We start from the raw sequence: 20,527 nt of genomic DNA, 5'->3' as shown, positions 1-20,527 counted from the left end.
TCTGGCAAATAGGGACATGTAGTTCCCCATTGACATACCTGTGGCAGCTGTCAGCATATCAAAGTCCATGCTAGCTTCCAGGCTCCCCCAGCTCCCGTTTACAAGTACCCGTTCTGCATTTCACCACCTGGATGCATTCGTCCAGGTTCCTCTCACCTCCACACCTACCCTAAACTCCCAGGCCTGTTGCAGAAACCTTCGAGGTTTCCGCTTCCTCTGCCATTCTCCCCTCTCTTGCAGATAGCCCTGGCCATGTCCACTCTGCTGCTTTCTCTCTGCTCCGGACTCTTCCAGATGCCTCTGGATATTTTCCCCCTAATCATAGAGTCGCCATTTTTGTGGTTTCTCTACTGTGCCCCCTTCATATACAATATCTAGGAACAGTTACATGAACATATAAAAATTTAAATGTAGATTCTGCCTACGAAAGAAAATACTGTATTTGTCCTTATGAATCTGACTGTTTCATATACCCTGAGTAAGTCTCTGCAGAGTAGGATGTCGAGTCCTTTGGGCATAAGCCAAGGATGTTACAGCTGGGCATATGGTAGATTTATTTTGAGCTTTTTGAGAATTCTCCACACTGATTCCCAGAGTGGCTTGCACAGGTTTGCAAACTCCCCAACGTGAGTCAGAGTTCTCCTTTCTCCATATCCTTCCCTACACTCGTTGTTATTTTGTTGATCTTAGCCATTCCGACTGGGGTAAGATCAAATCTCAAAGTTTATTTTGATTTGCATTTCCCTGATTGCTAAGGCTGATGAATATTTTTTTTTTTGGAATATTTCTTAACCATTTTTATTTCTTCCTTTGAGAATTCTCTGTTCAGAACCATAGTCTACTTTTTTTAAATTGGGGTGTTTGTTTTCTTAATTCTTTGTTTTTTGAGTCCTTCATATGGTCTGGATATTAATCCTCTGTCAGATGCATAGCTGACAGATGGCAAAGATTTGCTCCTATTTGTGGGTTTCCTCGCTACTTGATTTTTTTCCTTAGCTGTGCAAACTTTTTTTTTTTTTTTAGTTTAGTGAAGTCTCCCTCGTCTACACCTATATCATGTAGGCACTGCCTATGTTTTCCTGTAATGGTTTCAGGTTTCACATTGAGGTCCTTGATTCATTTAGAGTTAGTTATTGTATAAGGTGATAGATACAGTCTAGCTTCAGTTTTAATATAGTGATCTCAGGTCCCATCCATTGACAGGCAAATATCATCATTTCCTCCTTACCCTCTATTCATCTGTTCACAGACCTCGAGGCTGGTTCCCTTATCTTGGCTGCATGAAGCAGTGCCTCAGGAAACATGGGTGTGCAGGTCCCTCTGTGGTGTGCTCACGTAGACTCTTTCGTATGTATGCCTTGGAGTGGTATAGGTATATCATATCATTTTATGGTCATATGACAGCTCTAACTTAGTATTTGAGGACCCCCATAATGACTTCTATGGTGAATGCACCAAGTTTACATTCCCACCAGTGGTGTATGAGGCTTCTTCTCTTTCCAGACCCTTAGTAGCATTTGTTCAGTTGGTTTTTCCTTCCTTCCTTCCTTCCTTCCTTCCTTCCTTCCTTCCTTCCTTCCTTCCTTCCTTCCTTCCTTCCTTCCTTTCTTTCTTTCTTTCTTTCTTTCTCTCTCTCTTTCTCCCTCCCTCCTTCCCTCCTTTCTTTCTTTCTTTTTTTTTTTTTTGAGACAGGGTTTCTCTGTGTAGCCTTGGCTGTCCTGGAACTCACTCTGTAGACCAGCCTGGCCTCCATCTCACAAAGATCAGTCTGCCGAGTGCTGGGATTTAAGCTGTGAGCCACCACACCTAGTGTGGTTGGTTTTGTTGATCACCATTCTGACTCCAGTGAAAAGTAATCTCTGTAGCTAGAGTTTTCCTGCCTTGCCCACAGTCAGGACAAATCTCTGTCACCCGCCAGTCCCACAGCCGCTCAGACCCAACCAAGCAAACACAGAGACTTATATTGCTTACAAACTGTATGGCCGTGGCAGGCCTCCTGTTAACTGTTCCTATATCTTAAAGTAACGCATTTCTACAAATCTATACCCTGCCACGCGGCTCGTGGCTTACCAGCATCTTCACATGCTGCTTGTCCTGGCAGTGGCTGGCCGTGTCTCCTTCTGCCTTCCTGTTCTTTTATTTCTCCTCTCTGTTAGTCCCGCCTATACTTCCTGCCTAGCCACGACCAATCAGGTTTTATTTATTGACCAATCAGAGCAACTTGACATACAGACCATCCCCCAGCACAGCCAAGTGCAGACCATATCAGACACCTGCACTCAGGCCCATGGTCCTAATCATCCTCTATGCAAACCTGCTGAGTAACGCCACAAGGAACCCAAGAACGGGCTCCCACAGGACATACATTAACATCCCACAGCAAATCTCAGTGCAGTTTTGATTCGCATTTGCTTGATGACTAAAGCTACTGAGCACTTTTTTTTTCCATTTTATTTCTCCCTTTGAGGAATGTCTATTTGATCCATTATCCTGTGTATTAATAGAACTTAAAAAAATTGTGTTTAATTTTTGGAGGTTTTTTCCCCCTTTAATTAAAATTTACATTTCTTTTTTTTAAAGTGTGTGTGTGTGTGTGTGTGTGTGTGTGTGTGTGTGTGTGTGTTGGGGCTAAAGAGATGGTTCAATGCTTAAGAGCACTTGTTTTTTCAGAGGACCTACATCAAGTTGCCCACAACTGCCTGTAACTCCAGCTTTGGTGAATCTGACACTCTTATTTGGCCATTGAGGATACCAGAACACAGGTGGTATACACTTACAAGACAAGCACACATACATTAAAAAGGAAATACAAATTAGTGTGTGTGTGTGTGTGTGTGTGTGTGTGTGTGTGTGTAATGCACAAGAGTGTGAATAGGGACATGAACTTTGGACAGCATGTGTGCAGGTCAGAGCACACACAGCCTTGGTAACTGGTGCTTTCTTTCCACTATGGGATCCAGGATTCTGTTCAGGTTTAGTGGCAAGAGCCTTTTCCTGTTGAGCCATTCTGCTGACCCTTGAGGTCCCCCCTTATTGTTATAGATTCTAGATATTAATGCTATCATGTATAATTGACAAAAGTATTTCCCATTCTATAAGCTGTCTCTTTGCTGATTTTTTTTTAATTTTTAAAAATAAAAAAATGCCATGTAGAAGCTTTCTGGGGTATGTGTGTGGTACATGCACGTGTCTGTGCTCATGTGTGTGTTCATGCCTGTGTGCTAGAGGTAAATGTTGGATGTCTTCCCATCTGCTCCTCATCGTATATTTGGAGATAAGTTATCACCGAGCCTGGAGCTCCCCAGTTCAGCCTTTCTCCACTCACCAGCCCTAGGATGACAGCACACGCCACCATATTCAGCTTTTCACATGGGTGTTGGGGATCCAAACACAGGTCCTTGTAATTGTGTGTTAAGCAGCTTATGGATATCGCTCCAGACCTACTGTCATTATTTTATATGTAGATGTCCAGGTTCCTCAGCATCGCTTGTTGAAGAGGCTGTGATCATTTTATCCCAGTATGTTTTTGACATCTCTGTCAAAGATTTGGGAGTGTAGGTGTGTGGTTTTCAATCTGGGTCTCGGTGCTGTTCCATTGCTCTGTCTGTCTTGTTTTGTGCCAGTATCACAGGGTTTTTGTTACTATGTCTATGTTTTTTTTGAGACAGGATGTTACTATGTAGCCCAGGCTAGCCTCATACTTCAGATCTTGTGCAGCTGAATTTTAATTTGACCCTCCAAATACCACTTTTAAGGGTCTTGCAACAGGATGATGAAACATTGACACGGTAACTTACTGTATTTGCCATAAATCATCAATGCAATCAAATGTAGCATAAATGGCTAATTCTCAGTAAAATTACAATTCCCGAAAAGATTAGTCTGACCAGTTGATATATTTGAGGGCACTGAAGTTTAACAATCAGTAATTTATAGCTATCAACAGGACTATGTAGATCAAGGAGACCTCTGCCGATCATAGAGATATATAATTCAATTAAAAAAAGAAATAAAACTTCTAATGAAAGAAGAAACATATACAATGCTTGTGTGTTCATTGAAAAGTTTCAGAATTATGCTGGTACTTTCTAAGTGTGGGAAGAGATCAAGGTGTAACTGGAGGTTATGAAAGCTAGCACAACATCACTTTCTAACACAGGCAAATGGTCAAAGGTTATATAGACTTCAGATAGCAAAAGTGAGTCGGCTGAGGCTTGACCTTTGACTGACCTGTAAAGAAGACAGTAATGCAATTATGACAGCCAACAGTTACTGGATTACTGTGTGACACCGTGTCAACTGGACAGTTCTTATCAGATCAGCGCTGGCTGTGTAACGTGGGAAAGCTAGGAGATAAGTCTAGAAGTTGCCTCCAGGTGTTCATAGCCACTGGGTTAAAACATCCAACCTATGCATTTTTACAGATACACCTACACTTTTAAGGGTGATTTGAATATAGTTTAGACATTGTACTTCCAGGAAACGGTCCCTGATGATATGAAAAAGTGTAATATGGAAAGATGCAAGGCGCAATTTCCAAATTATTTAGCGGTGGACCAAAAAAGCGAAAGGTTATCAAAGGTGCCCGCCCTCACGCCTCTCCTGGCCTCAGTTTCTCTAAAATGAAAGGCTTAGTCTAGTCTCTTCCTTGTTATAATCTCTGCTCCCAGACCTCTACAGATTGCTGCCAAAGCTGCGTTAAAGAGTACATCTTCCTTTTAGACCCGAGGGAGGGGTGGGGGGCGGCGGCGGCAGCGGCGGCGGTGGTGGAGGGGGCGGGGGAGAGAGCTAGGCAGGCCACGTGACTTCCTTCCTTCCCAGGGCGCCTGCGTGGCCGGCCTCCTAGCAACCCGTGCATCCCGCCTAACGACACCCGCGCGCCGCGGTTGGCTGTCGCGGCGGCCGTGCACCTCCCGCGGGCGGTGCTGCCGGAAGCCCCTCCCGTGGCCGCGGCTCGGTGGCTGGCTGGCCGCGGCTGTCACTCCGGGGCGTTTTCCCCGGCCGGCTCTCAGCTGGGGCGGAGGAAGAGGCGGCCTGGGCCTGCCGAGCCGTTGCAGTCTCCGCGGCTGCTATGCCCAGGGTGCGCGGCGCCCTCCGCAGCTCCGCGCAGCGCTAGAGGCGGCCGAGCGCTCGCCGACGCCGCCCGGATCCCCGGTGCCTCCGCTCTCCCGCTCCCGCAGCTCCCGCGGCTCCTCCGGCGTCGCCTGCGAGGCCAGGCAGAGGCAAGATGAAGATGACGGTGGATTTCGAGGAGTGTCTGAAGGACTCGCCCCGCTTCAGGTAACCCGCCGTGTCGCCCGGTGCCTCCCGGAGCCGCCTGTCCCGGCGGCGGGGCGTGAGAGCGGGTCTTGGGGAGCGGCCGCTGACCCCGGGATCGCTCGTCCACCCGGGGAGCATTTGCTGGCTGGACCCGCTGTCTGCGGGAGCACCGACTGACCCCGGGAGCACCCACCAGCCCCCCGGCAGCACCCACCGCCCCCGGGTGCATCGTCGGCTCCCGGGTACACCCGCAGATCCGGGGTGCACCGCCGACCCCGGGAACACCAGCCGGCTCCGGGAGCATCGCGGGCCCTCAGTCCGCGCCTTCCCACGGGCCGGGCTGCAGCCTCTCGCCCGCAGTCCGAGGCGTGGCCGAGAGGGGACGTCGCCTCTTCAGCCTTGGCTCGCCGCCGCCTCTCCCGGAGCCCGGGCACCGCCGCATCGCGACCGTCGCGTCCCTCTCTGGCGCTCTTCCTCTCCCCTTCCTTCCGCCGCGCGTCGGCGCCCACCTCCCCACCCCCTCTGCGCGCCAGCTTTCTGGGCATCCTTGCGGGTCACTTAGTTCCTCTTCCCGCTTCTCGGCGGCCCTCGGCCCGGGAGGAGGGGGCAGGGGCCCCCAGGGAAGCGTTGGCGGCGGGTTCGACGGAGGGGCTGGGGAGGGGGGCTTTGAACCACCTATTCTAGCCACCCTTGACCGCCGCGGTCTGCTCTGCTTTCCGTGGAAGCTTTTGGAAGAGGTGCGGGGCCGAGGGGCTAGGCAAGCCAGCATTTCTGTTTTGAGAACGGAAGTAGGAGGGCCCCGAAGATTGCATTTATGTTTCTCTTCCCGCGGCCTGGAGGGCCCTGGATCACAGTCGGATGCTCCCAGTGGATCTGTCACAAAACTGATGTGGTGGCATTTGGATTCACATGGGCTGGCCTGCCTTCCACGTGAGAGGCGGCAGTACTGGGGGGGGGGGGGGTCCAGAATCTGTGCTCTTTCCTTTTGGAGCGTTATAGGAAACTCTGGGTTTGGAGAATGGAGCTGTGCTTTACTGTGAATTGGAGAGGGCTGCCCTTAGGCCTAAATGAGACCTTAAAACTTCGGTTACATTTTTTGAAAGCTTCCTCTGAGCATTGATGTGTGTGTGTGTGTGTGTGTGTGTGTGTGTGTGTGTGTGTGTGTGTGTGTGTGTGTGTGTGTGTGCGCCCACCGAGCTCCCTGCCAAGCGTGCATTGTAAATTCTTGCACCCTCCGGGAACTAACTGTTCTGAGCCTTCTGACTGTTAATTTGGCATCCCATTCTCTCCGAGAAGAGGAAGGAGAAGTGTAGAATGAGGGAACTTAGGGGAAATTTAAGGACACGTTGTCTTTGTGCTTTTCTAGGTGTAAATTTTATTTGAAGCTAGTGCTTGTAAACAAACACAGCCCCGCGCTGGATTTTGTTGATGTTGTTACCATTAGATTTGGACAGTTTTATGTTCTGGTTGACTTGAAGGACCCTGGTGACCCAAATAGATTGTATAAGGGCAGCCTTGGTGGTTAGCTTTCCTGGCTGGGCAGCAAATGAAGTAATTTTAAAATAATACCTTGGAAAGTTTTGCTTATTGTGAAATTTTTGCTTAGGTGATTCAGGTGTGTGTGTGTGTGTGTGTGTGTGTGTGTGTGTGTGTGTGTGTGTGTGTGTGTTTGTGTGTGTGTGTGTGTGTGAAGGCCAGAGACAGTCATTGGGTGTCTTCCTCAGTGGCTTCCCACCTTGTCTTTTGAGACAGTCTGGTACTGAACCGCAGGCCTGCTGATTCGGCTAGACTGGCTGGCCAGCAGTCCCTAGGGATTCTCCCAGCTCTGCCTCCCTGGCGCTCGGATTATAGGTATGGCGGTACACCGTTTTGTTTGTTTTTCTTTAAACATATGTTTTGGGGAATCAAACTCAGTTCCTTAGGCTTGTGTGGCAACCACTTTCTCCACTGAGCCTTCTCCTCAGCGGTCAGCTGTTCATCTTCACAGGAAGTAACCACAGTATTTTTCTTTTTAGAGAATGTAGCTTTGTGTTTCCCTGGTTTCAGAGAAATTTGATTTGGAAAAAAAAAAACCAGGCAAGTTGAGGGAAGTACTTTGGGTAGGCTTCTAGCCTTTGATGTTGGCCACATGTCATGTGACACTTTCTATTTTTAAGGTAACCATTGAATATAAAAGAAGAATTAGAGATACCAGGTTGTTATGGTGTGATATGGTGAACTTTTTTCTTCACCTTGATTGTAATGTTTGCCCTATTTTATGTAGATGGAGATTTCTAAGATTCCTAGCCTCTGGCATTCCAGTTGTTGTCAGCTGCAAACTGGGAAGAGATACAAGGTTCCAAGAGCTCCAGCATCTTGTATTCATTTTGGGGCCCAGATTAGATTTCCAACAGAGAACAATGCCAAGAAGTCGACAGCCCGTTGTCCACATCATAACTGTAGTTTTTCTGTGACTCTGCCGTGGTGTAGATTTGTATCTACATTAGGATATTTCATTAATATTCACATCATGTATGTATTGGATAAAGTTGATTTAAGAGTATATGTGAATTTGGAATGCTATATTGGAACTCATATCAAAACAGAGCATCTGTGAGCTGTGGGAATGGGTCTATATGTCCATCTACTTAGGAAGGTGAGGCAGGAGGATTGTGAATTGGAGGTTAGTCTGGACAGCAAAAGCCCTGTTACCTGGGCTGAGGAGACGGCTCAGTGGGCAGAGCACTGACTGTGATCCTGGGCTGAGGAGATAAAGCACTGACTGTGTGATCATTGGGGATTGTAGTGTGGCTCCACAGCACACTTTAAATGCTGGGCTGGCAATCTCAGTGCTTTGGAGGCAGAGATGGATCCTCTGGAAGAAGTTGGCTAGCTGGATTAACCATCAGGTTAGCTAGACAACTGAATCTGAGAGCTCTGGCATCAACGGAGAGACCCTCCCTGAGAATAAAGTAGAGAATGAGGGAGGAGCATCAACTTCTGGCCTTTATGTGTACATACACATATGTGCATGTGTGCTTGGACACACATACACCAACCCATGTAAATGTGCATACACACATGCACGCCACTCACATATACACTTGCAGACAAAACTCTCTTATTCGCTACTACCAAGGAAATCAGGAGACATTGTGAGGGCTGATCTCTGACTTTAATTATTTGAAAACATTCCCCCCTCCCCCCCTTACTCACATTGGGGCTGGAGAGACAGCTCAACTGTTAAGAGCACTGGCTGCTCTCCAATGGACCTGGGTTTGATTCCTATCACCTACATGTTGGTTCAGAACTGTCTGTAACTCTGGTTCCAGGGATCCAGTGCCCTGTTCTGGTCCTGAGGCATACATGTGGTACACAGAAATACATGCAGGTAAAATACCCATACACATAAAATAAAAATAAAAAAGAATTAAGGGCAGGTGGTGGCAGTGCATGCCTTTAATCTCTTAGCACTTAGGAGGCAGAGGCAGGTGGATCTCTGAGTTTGAGACCAGTCTGATCTACAGAGTGAGTTCCAGGACAGCCAAGAATACACAGACAAACCCTGTCTCGAACAAACAAAACAAAACAAAACAAAAAAATCAGAACAGAAGTTGTGGAGTCTCATATTAAATTTTATACTTTCAGTATTGAATGTATTTTATGTACTTATCTACCACCCAAACCAAAAGCTTATGTTCCAAAATGTAAATTTTAACTGTATAGAAGTTCATTGAGTTTTGTAGACTTCGGGTCCTCTTATTTGGTGTGTGATGCTTTTTATTTATTTGCAGGTTTTTAAATAATAAAATTTATAAAATAAAAATTCTTTCACAAAATGTATCTTTTTGTTTTGTTTTGTTTGTTTGTTTTTCGAGACAGGGTTTCTCTGTGTAGCCCCGGCTGTCCTGGAACTCGATCTGTAGACCAGGCTGGCCTCGAACTCACAGAGATCCACCTCCCTTTGCCTTCCACTGCTCAGTTCACAAAATGGATCTTTTGGCTTTTAAATACGGCCTTTTTGTGTAACTGCCGTGGATGCTACAGACTTGATGCAAAAGTCAGATCTTGTTGAAGAAAAGATGTGCCGCTACTCAAGGTTAAAACATTCATTTTCCTGTTAAGTTGCTGAGGAAATAGGAAGGGTTCTGTTGAGGTAGGGAGAAAAGATGCTGTTGTGACTTTGGATAGTCTGAATACACTCGGTGCTTTCTCTTGCATTCCAGTGCTGGGTATTTTGATTTTTTGCTTAGTAGTTTGGAGGGCACACTTCATTGTATAATTTTGGGTTCTATTTTTAGCTTTTAAAATACCAGTCTAAAAGCTTAAAGGTCAAAATCTTGCTATAAAAATCTGCAAGAATGTAAATGTATCTAAGTGTATCTTTTTTTTTTCAAGAGGGAATATCTGAGAGGCAGAGACATTTTAATTAATATTTACTGAAGTTTGAATTTGTGCCCGAAATTATAAGTAGTTTCTTGTTTGAATTTTCAGAACTCGTAATCCAAATTGTTTCTAGGCTCGGCATGTTGGTGGCACCACTATAATTCCAGTACTCGGTGCCAGAGGCATAAAGAGTGTGAGTTTGAGACTAGCTAGGACTATGTAGTGAGACTTAAAAAAAAAACATCTTTATTTTATGTGTATGGGTGTTTTGTCTGTATGTGTGTCTGTGTGTCACATGTACTCTGTGCTGTCAGAAGAGGGCATTAGATCCCCTGGAACTGTGAGCTGCCATGTGGGTGCTGGGAATCGAACCTGGGTCCTCTGGAAGAGCAGCCAGTGCTCTTAACTGCTGAGCCATCTCTTCCATTCCTCCCAGATGTATTTTGAACATACTTTGGTTCACTTAAGAAGTGAAAACGTTTTTGAGGTAAAAATTGAGAGGCCAAGAATATTGGTGTGGCAGGAGGATCTCAGATTGCAGACCAGCTTGGGCCATACAGTAAGACAAAAGAAGCAACATCAGGATTAATTAACAATTTCCTGTTATGAAATATTTATTATTATCCACTTTATGCATAAGGGTGTTTTCCTGCATGCATGTCTGTGCACCACATGCATGCATGATGCCTGTGGAGGCCAGAAGAAAGTGTTGCATCACCTGCAGCTGGAGTTATACACAGATTTTAGCCACCACACTGGTTGCTGGGAAGAGTGCTCTGGAAGAGCAGTCAGTGCTTTTAACCAACTCTGAACCATTTCTTAAGCTCCTGTGAAGTAATTTTTTCCTCTGAGTAGTGTTCCTATACAAACATAATTACTTCAGTAAGCTTTTAACGTTAGTCTTTGTGTGATCTTTTAGTCTTTTACAGTATCTGTTATGCACCCTCCTGAAGGTTTTTGTTTAGAGATTATAGTTCTGATTTGATTCTTGTTCAGTAAACTAGAATAAAATCTTTTTTGTTTTGTTTTGTTTTGTTTTTTTGAGACAGGGTTTCTCTGTGTAGTCCTGGCTGTCCTGGAACTCACTCTGTAGATTAGGCTGTAAATCTGGTGACAGAGATCCACCTGCCTTTGTCTCCCAAGTACTGGGATTAAAGGTTTGTGCCACCACCACCTGACATAGAACAAATCTTTTAACAGGGTGTTTTGGATGAAGTTTTAATGGGTGAAACACGCAACAAAACAAGGCTGCATACACCTTAGTGCCGTTTGCCGTTAACCTGGTCTTAATCCTGGCTGATTTGCTATTTTATATCCAGTTTTTATAACAGGCAGACTCCTTGACAACCGGTGCCTTATACAGTAGAAATAGAGTGGACAGAAGGATAATGGGAAATGTGCTTTTTAATCTCAGACGTGGTAGAATGAAATTAACACTTTATATACCAAAGCCGTGAACCCTGATGCTCCATATTGCAGTTACTAATTTTTTTCACTCAATTTAATCAACTTAAGTTGACATAAATACATGCAAATTTTTTGGATATACCAGACATCATTCTAGATCCTTTCATAGCTAAAATATTTCATGCAGTAGAATTATTACTATTATTTTTTTTTCAGGCAGAGTCTCACTATGTAGCCCAGACTGAAATTCTCCTGCCTCTATCTCCCATGTGTTGGGATTGTATGTGTGTATTACCCTACCTGACTAAAATTAGGAATCATCTTCATTACAAAAATTAAAAAAAAAAAACACTAGACTTTAATGTTAAAATGTATTAAATATTGAATATTTTGACTTTGCTAATGATGTGGACTTTTAAAATGATGGCTCTGTATGCTAATAAAAATAATTTTAAAAATTGATCCAAGGATTCGGTTATCTGGATGAATCTTGGTCTGGAAAATACTAAATGGGCCAGCGTGATATCCTAGCAGTAAAGGTGTGCGAGTCTGATGACCTGAGCTGGATCCTTGGAACCCATGTAAAGGTGGGAGGAGAGCTGTCTTCTGACTTCCACATGTGTGCCATGGGCACAACCGCCCCCAGTGTGTAAACACAACAGTAAGAACCATAAAATAGAAAATACTAAATGGAAAATTCTAGAAAATATGGACTAGGGCATTTATGCTGTATTTTAAGTTTTTTTGTGTGTTTGTGTGCTGTATGTGTTCATAAAGATATGTGCATATGTGTATGCATTCAAGGCCATGGTGTTGGAACCTTATTAGTTTTTATTAGTATATATTAATTATATGTAATAATGGCTTGTTTCATTACTATCATACATGTACAGTTATCTTGGCCCGTCATCTGTTTTTACCCTTCCGTATCCCCCTTCACTCCTGCTGATCCCCTTTCTTTTCACAGCCGGCTCCTCTCTACCTTCACGTCTTCTTCTGGTGACCCTTAGGGTTGGCCACAGGCACACAGCACCGTAGCCTAGGTTCCACTGCTGAAGAAAGCGTCTCTCCTCCCCCAGCAACCATTAACTGTAACTCAGGGAGTGGTGGGGCCTCGGGAACCCCTCTGTTCTCCGTGACAGTCCCCCTCTTGGGCACATCTTGTGCAGGTCGTCACAGCTGCCCTGCGTTCGCGAGTGGAACACCACACCATGTCCAGAACACCACACCATGTCCAGAAGCCAGCATTCCGTGTTACTCTCTCCTTCCACTGGCTCTGACATTTTTTCTGCTGCTTCCTTGAGCCTTAGTGCGGATGATACAGATGTCTCATTTCTGCAACAGTTACTTGAATTTTCGTCTCTTTGACCAATTATGAATCTCGCCAGTTACCACTGACCTCTGCAAAACCAGACACTTCTTTGAGCAAAGCTGACCGTAGCATTATCTGTAGGCGGCAACATAGTTATTTTGATTGGCAACTTGATGGCCACATTGTGTCCATTTAGCAGACAACAGCAGTAGCTCCTCTCTCAGGGCCCCTGGCATCCCCAGCCACAGGCTTTCCACAGTACCAGATAGACCAGATCTGAGTTCCCTCTTGTTTCCTGGGCTTCAAGTCCGATCAGAAAATGGTAGGTTGCTCCAGGACAGACGCGCTCTTACTGCACACTGGGAGCAGCTTGCTGGCTGGTTTGTGGATTAGTAGACTGTTGAGGACAATCCTCCCTCAGCTTTCTTCTTGCTGGCCAGCACTCTCCAGTCCAGTCAGAGCTTGATTTCTGTTTTGTGACAGGGGTGTGTTCCACCTTATTTATTTATTTTTTTGAGGTGAATCTCTCACTGAACCTGGAGCTCGTGGATTTGGTTAAATTGGCTGGCTGGCTAATGAGGCCCAGGCATTTGCCTGTCTTGGGTTATACGTGCTTGTTGGCACACCCACTTTTCACTTTAGCAGTGGAGATCTGAACTCAGGTCAGCAGGCTTATGCAGCAGGCAGTTTACCAACTGAGCCAGGCCCCCAGGCCTGACAATTCATGTTTTAAAACTTGCCCTTCCAAGCAGTGTGGTGAGAGACCACTCATTGTCCTCCTCCATCCCTTGGGATGTGAGTGCTTCCTTTGCCGGGATATGCTCACCAGGTATGCTACCCACCCATCCGTCACTTACCTGTCTTAGTTATCGGATGGATGGGCGGTATTGGAGTGCTTGTGTTCAGCGCTCGTTATTTTATGTAAAGTGGGCTGGAAGGGCAGAGTCGTGGTGCTGGTGAAGCCAGACATGCCAAAAGGAAGCGGTAAAGTGCTTCGTTTATGTGAAAAGGCAAACGTCCTCCCCGAGGAAAGGAAAAACCGTCGTCCTTGTGCCGAGCTCGCAGTATTACTGTGTGAGTGTGATCTGGCCTCCAGCGTCAACTGTGTGTTGAATGTTTGGTCCCCAGCCAGCAGCGTTGTTTTGGAGGTTATGAAACTTTGGGAATTGGGGCTGGCTGGAAGAAGTAGGTTCCTCAGGTTGTCCTTATGAAAGACCCGGTCACGGTTCCTCCTCCTGGCTTTGCTTCCCATCAACCTACCACAAGGTGAAGCGCTTCCGCTGTGTCTATCACTGTGACAGTAGCATTATCACGGGCATGGGGCTGAGCCACCGTGGATGGACCCTTTGAAACCACGGGCACAAATAAACCCCTCCTCTCTTCCATTGCTTATATAAGAGATTTTAGTCACAGCGATGCGAACCTGACTGATGCAGAATATTGGTACCAGAGAAATAGGGTCGTTGCAGTGACTGCCTCCTGATGTGGTCCAGAAGCCTTTGGGAGCTGGTCCGAGGAGCAGTGTGGAAAAGTTTGGTGAAGTGGGCAAGAGGGGCGTGGGGTGCTGTAAACGGGTGAGTGGGGGGTTGTGCTGAGAGCCAGATCAGAAGGCTGAGAAGAACTGGTTTGTGGATTAGCAGACTGGTTCACTACGGAGTAGACTGTTGAGGGCAATTCTTCCTCAGCTTTCTTCTTGCTGGCCAGCACTCTCCAGTCCAGTCAGAGCTTGATTTCTGTTTTGTGACAGGGTGTGTCACAAAACCCACAGACACAGAAGCCAGGCTCACCAGGCTCCAGGTTGAAGGCAAGGTTCTTTGGGGACTTGGCACGAAGGCCATGGAGGACCCAGTCTGCATTTTGTTCATGGCCGGAGAATATGCGAGGCTGAACTAAAGGCGATGGACTAGTTGATATGGCAGAGCGGATTCTTCAGGCAGGTTAGCGTTCAGCCGTGGCGTAGTTGATGCTGGCTGCTTTTATCCAGGCTAAACTTGATTTACTCACTGTCAAGTGCTTCCTTTAAGGGACAAGGCAGTGAGGGTTGAGAAGGAAGAGCAGAACAGAAAGACTTAAGACACGTGCGGTGTGGTTGGAAGGTTGCTGTGAACACGGTGCTGGGAAGGATGGTTCCTGAAGAGGTTAGGACAGCTGCGAAGCCACCAACCACTCTACACTGGGCTACAGAAAAGAAGCCCCGAGGGCTTCCCGGGAATTGGCTAGGACTTCAACCATGGCAGGCTCTAGGGCGGAAACAATTAACTCATTAAGAACCGTCCACTTGGGATGAGAGCCTTGCCCAGGCACATGGCCTGCAAAGTGCAGCCTAGGGAAGTGTTTTCCTGGGTCTCATTTCACTGTTCTCTGCTGCCCAGGAACTCAGAGGCCAGCGCAGCCAGCGTCCAAGGAGGTACCACTCTAGCTGGTCGTTATCCACGTCATCCTGGTTGGAGGGTCATGGCGACTTCCAACCAGATTTCAGAGGGAAGGCTGGGAGGCCGGGTAGACAATGTGTGGCAGGGTGGGAGTCCACGCAGGCAGATTGTGTGGAGTTGTGAGGGTAAACCCCAAGCTGCAGTGTAGACTCCAGGATGCTGGAGCTAGCAGCATTCTGCACATGTTCTTTTGAGTAATGTGGAACTATTATGACGCTCGGAGGTAAGTGAAGTTAGTTCATTTTACATGAGATGGTCACGAACTCTTGGAAGTCAGGGGCAAAATATTATGCCTGAGCGGGAAATGCCCTCTGGAAGCTTATGTGTTGCATGCTTGGACCCTAGCTGGTGGCAATAAGTTGGGAGGTTGTAGCAACTTTGTGAAGTGGAACCTAGGTAGAGGAAGTATGGGTGTAACTTGGAAGGTTATACCTAGACCCCAGTTCCTTCCTCTTTGCTCTGCTTCCTGCCGCTGAGATGAGCTGATGTGGTGGGCGGAGCTGAAATAAACCCCTCCTCCTTTCGGTGGTTTCACTTAGCTCTTTGATAACAGTACCAAGAGCCATATGAATGAGTCTTCCAGCTCTAACTTACTTTACTCCTGTGAAGTGCTTCGTTAAGTGACAAGGCAGTGGGAACTGCCTGAAACTGTCTGGACTGTAGGCACGGGACTGTGCCCAGCTTACAGAATGCTTCTTAAAATATTTAAAATACCTTTACTCTGAAACTGTGAAGGTAAAAACTCTGTGTGTGTGTGTGTGTGTGTGTGTGTGTGTGTGTGTGTGTTAGTCAGTTCTCTCCTCTCTGTGGGTTCCAGGGATTACATGTTGTTGGTTGTTTTTCATTCTTTGTTCATTGCTCCTTGACTGGCCCCTAGCATCCTCCTCTCCTTGTTCTCTGGCTCCTTCCTCCTCCTCCCAGATTTCTTCTCCCATTTATTTGCTCTGCTCTCCAGCCCCACCTGTCCTTTCTCCTGCCTCACTATTGGCTGTTCAGCTCTTTATTAGATCATCAGGTGTTTTAGACAGGCAAAGTAACACAGCTTCGGAGAGTTAAACACATGCAACATAAAAGAATGCAACACAGCTTTGCATCATTAAAACAAATGTTCCACAGCATAAACAAATGTAACACATCTTAAAATAATATTCTACAACAATTGCACTCACATTTTTAGGTTTAGTGGCAAGCTGCTAATTTACTTGATGAGAAATCTTGCTGGCACTTACTTTGGTTTGTGTTAAGAGTCTCCCTCTGTAGTTCATGCTGGCCAATAGTAATTCTCCTGCCTCAGCCTTTAGTGCTGGGATTACAGATGTGAGCTACCATACCTGGCTAGAAAAAGAATTTTTTGTGAGTTTTGCTTTCACATCTCACCCAGCAGAGGTTCCAGACATTGGGCTGGTGAGGTGGTTGAGCAGGTAAAGGCACTTTCCACCATGCCTCACAACCCGAGTTTGATTTCTGAGAACTGGCTCTCCTGACTTGTCCTTTGCCCTCCATATGAGTACATACACATAAATAAATACACGTAATAAAATTAAAGTTATAGGCATTAACTAGGTGCAGCAAACACCTAGTTCCAATGGGAGGAGGCTTGTGGATGGAACTTGAACAGAGAATGTTTTCTGATGGGTTGCAGAGAGCCAGGCAGACAGTGTTTATTTAACATAGGACCTCAGTGGTAATCCCCGGAAGTGAGTGACACCGAACCATTTGACTGCAATAAGAGACAGGCACACAGATTTAGGTATGTGTTAGGGCTGAAAACGGTAAAAATCACCAGAGAGGCTGCATCTGTTGATGAAGAAACTGTGGACACATTTTCAGTCACGTGGAAGATGCTGGATTAAGGTCCCATCAAAAGCAAGTCTTCAGTGGCGGAGCTAGGCTGCTCGGGAAGAAACGCAATAGACGCCAGTGTCGAGGAGCCTAAATTCTTGGCATTCATTCCTCATATTCATACAGCACTGTTGTGCCGGTCATCTTTGCCGCCCTGGCATGCAGACATTGAAGACCCTCCACCCCACAGGAAGCAGCAGGACTACAGTAGGCACTTTGAGAGAGCACATTCATATAACTTTGAGTGTGTGTGTGTGTGTGTGTGTGTGTGTGTACACCCTGTGCTTGCTTGGTGTCCAACGAAACTGCAGAGGACACCAGATCATCTGGAACTGGAGTTACAGGTGGTTGTGAGCTGCCAAATGGGTCTGCTGCAAGATCAGCAAGTGCTTTTAACTGCCGAACCTTTTCTCTAGCTCCCATATGACTTTTATTATCATGTAGTGTTATGATCATTCTATTTTATTTATTTTTTTTAAGAAAGATTTATTTATTATGTATACAGTATTTGTGTGCATGCATGCCTGCACACCAGAAGAGGGCATCGGATCTCATTACGGATGGTTGTAAGCTGCCATGTGGGTGCTGGGTATTGAACTCAGGCCCTCTGGAAGAGCAGCCAGTGCTCTTAACCTCTGAGCCATCTCTCCAGCCCTCATTCTATTTTATTATTGTTATGCTTCTGTGTCTAATTCATAAATTAGACATGCACGTAGGTGTGCATCGTGGGAAACAATAGAGGACTTGACGAGTTGGGTGCTAGCGGCAATTTTAGAGATCCACTGGGGATTTTGTTTCTCTTTTTCTTTCTTCCTTTCTGTACTGGAGGTTGGATCTAGGACCTCACACAGGCTAGCAAGTGCTTTGCTATTGAGCCATACCCTCAGCTCCAGCACCCAGCTGTACTATCCACTTGGATAACGGAACATAGTAGATTGATAAAATTGCAGGAGAGCAGTAAAGGTCTTTTTAAAAAGGATTATGTAAGCTGGGCACAGCTCCCAGTGCCTATAGGAACAGTTACCAGGAAGGCTGGGCAGGAGGAGCTGTCTGGAATGACGTCACAGGGAAGGAGGCGTGACTGGCAGGCGTACATGTTTGTTTAATGTGTTAAATAAAGGCAGCTGCTGCTGAGAGCACTAGGAGGAGTAATAATGGAATTTAATTGTGTATTTTACAAATTTTGATCAGAGAATATACCCATTTATTTACTCATAGGAAACTAAACTCGACAGGACTCACCGTTTTGGTTTTTGTGGCATTAGCCAGAAGTAGGTGTAAGTAAACAAAACTTTTCCTGTTGACATTTTTTCCTTTTAAAAATGGTTTTTAAATTACAGGTGTTTTGAGTTTACTTTAATTTAGCTTTCTGTTCCATGAGAAACTTTAATAGTGAGCTGAAAATCCATCCCTTTGGGTTTTTCTTTAAAGTGTTTATAATGCAAGGAGACTATGTTTTAGAGGTTGTTTCACGGAGGTGTTGTGTGTGTGTGAGAAAAACACCAGACCTTCCTGCCCTGCTTCTTTGCGTCAGCGTCTTGCTGTGGCCGTGATGAGGTCATGTACCACCATGCCCGGCAAAACCAAACCAAACCAAACAAACAAACCCAAAACGACTTTCTTTGGCAGCACTCTGTAAATGCAACACATCCTTAGCCCTTCTCCCTCCACTTTTTGGAGATAGGGTCTCCCCATGGGGCCCAGGACAACCTTGAACTCAAAATCTTCCTGCCTTTCCCCATCCCCTAACACTGGGATTCTAGGCATTCTTGATGCCATTTTCTTTTTCTTTAAAAAAGGAGTTAGAGTAGTCTAGGCATGGTGGTACATGTGGTAAATCCTAGCACTCAGAAGACAGAGGCAGGTGGATGTCTATGAGTTTGAGGCCAGTCTGGTTCACATAGTGAGTGCCAGGCTAGCCAGGGCTCCATAGTGAGACCCTGTCCCAAACAAGAAACAAAACAAAGCAACAACAAAAGGAAGGAAATAGTAGAAAAGGTTATTAAATATCAGTTAGCTCTCTTTCCCACTTTCCCACTATTACATCTACTGATATTTCTAAATTGTAGCTGTGTTCACAATGTCTGAGCTTAGATAATATGGTGGTTATCACTATTTTTCAATGCTAAAGTATTTTGTTTGGCTAATTAATAAAAATTTCCCTTATATTATTCATTATATATAATATTGTCTAAAATTGACAAATAATAATTGTATGTGTCTTGAGGACACAGTGTACACACACTTATATAAACACACTAAAATTTAATGATCAGATCAGCGTGATTGGCATACCTGGCACCTCAGACATCATTTCTTTGTGTTGGGAACAGTTAAAATCTTCCCTAGTAGGTATTTGAGACATTGTTTCATGTTGTTCACTCCAGTTGTCCTAAAGTGCAGAAGGACATTCCCCGTTACTGGTTAGCTATCCTTTCTCCATCTTGATACATTGTTGCGTTTTAGTAACTGTTTAGGAAATCCAATAGCTTTGAGCTATTGTCCCTGAGCCGCCTGGCAGAATAAATATTTAGAGAAAAAATGTCCATGGACCCATGCTTGTAATCTCTGACCTTGAGAGGGTGAGGCAGGGGCGTTATCTTAAGTTTGAGGTCAACTTTGGCTATATAGCGAGTTCCAGGCCAGCCTGGGCTATCTAGTAAGACCCTGTCTCAAAAGAGCTAACTCACCTCTCCCCCAAACACCCCCAACAACCTCACAAACACTAAAGAAATTTTGGCTTGTAAGTGACTTTTGAAGATTGGCTGGTCTCAGTAACACACGTTTATAATCATAGCACTGGGGAGGTGGAGGCAAGATCAGGATTAAAGTCTATCCTGAGCTACAGGGTAAGTTCCTGCTCACCTCATGCCTGCCCTAGTTTGCTGTTCCGGAGGTGCCGCATTATGCAGTCCCACATCAGTGTGGTAGCGCTGTTGCAAGGAACTGTTGTGAGGCACACTGTTGATTTGGAGAGGCAACATCTTAAAGATTAGTACATACTTGAAATTGCCATCTGGTGAGCTGATGCGCTGTTTAACAAATCAACTGAAAGTGTGTCAAAACAACTCTTATTTTGCTTATGATTCAGGAGTCAGAAGTTTTGGAAAGAGCCTGGCTGGAGGGTTCATCTCTGACTCATCCCTAGCATCCTCTGAGATGGCCGAGGCTGGAAGACGCACTTTAGCATGGCTCCTTCATTTCGTGTGGCTGATGTCCTGGCATTCATGGATCTCTCTGTCCTTTCCACACGACATTTCCTTTGTCTCTTTCCATGTACCTTGGGCTTCTTACTGCGTGCTATTGCTAGTGTAGTTGTATGTTCAAAGTAGTTTACCTCTAAGGGGTAAGACAGTTAAGCGGTGGAGAGTTTTGCCTGGACTAGCCATGTTAATGTTATCACATTCTCCTAAGGTGCCACCCAGCTCAAGGGGGCAGAGAACTGTAGTCACTTTGTGTATGTGTATGTGTGATGTTGGGGACTGAACCTCTGGTCTCATGCATGCCAGGCAAGTGTTTCGCCAGCAGGTTCTGTCTCCAGGCTTCTGTTTCTACTTTTATTTTGAAATAGAGTCTCGTTTGCCCAGACTGGTCTTGAATTTACTCTGTAGCTCAGCAGGTCTTGATCTGTCTCCTGAGTAGCTGGGATTACAGACATGTGCCACCAGGCCCTGCTGGACTCTCCATCTTAACTGGGGGTGGCAAAGTCATGTTGCAGGTGATTGATACTGTTTTCTTGTTGCCACAGCAGAATACCTCAAAAAGTAACTGAAGGACAGAAAGAAGAGGGCTTTATTTCCTCTCACGGTTTGAGAGGACACGGTCTGTCACAGGGGAAAGCTTGGCCGGGGTGCTGGGTGGCTGGTCACATTGCATCTGCAGTCAGGAATCAGAGAGACCAGTGCTGGAA

The 20,527-nt window shown here is 45.7% G+C and overlaps 1 protein-coding gene across 4 annotated transcripts in view; it reads left to right on the top strand.

Annotated features, from left to right (window-relative positions):
* Window positions 1-4,871: 4,871 nt before the first annotated feature.
* The window catches only part of Acap2 (ArfGAP with coiled-coil, ankyrin repeat and PH domains 2), a 118,857-nt gene continuing 103,201 nt past the window's right edge, over window positions 4,872-20,527 (top strand). For 2 of the 4 annotated variants that reach the window (XM_006974484.4, XM_015993314.3), the window contains exon 1: window positions 4,883-5,280. In XM_006974484.4, the coding sequence (XP_006974546.1) occupies window positions 5,228-5,280 (53 nt within the window). In that variant the 5' untranslated portion in view covers window positions 4,883-5,227. Of the gene's footprint in view, window positions 5,281-20,527 lie in introns of all 4 variants that reach the window. The other 2 variants (XM_006974485.4, XM_015993316.3) reach the window with 2 other exon arrangements.

The sequence above is a fragment of the Peromyscus maniculatus genome, chromosome 12 (genome assembly GCF_049852395.1).
Source record: "Peromyscus maniculatus bairdii isolate BWxNUB_F1_BW_parent chromosome 12, HU_Pman_BW_mat_3.1, whole genome shotgun sequence".
Classification (NCBI taxonomy): domain Eukaryota; kingdom Metazoa; phylum Chordata; class Mammalia; order Rodentia; family Cricetidae; genus Peromyscus; species Peromyscus maniculatus.
The sequence above is the reverse complement of the archived record's forward strand: the minus strand, read 5'-3'. Positions and strand labels throughout refer to the sequence as shown.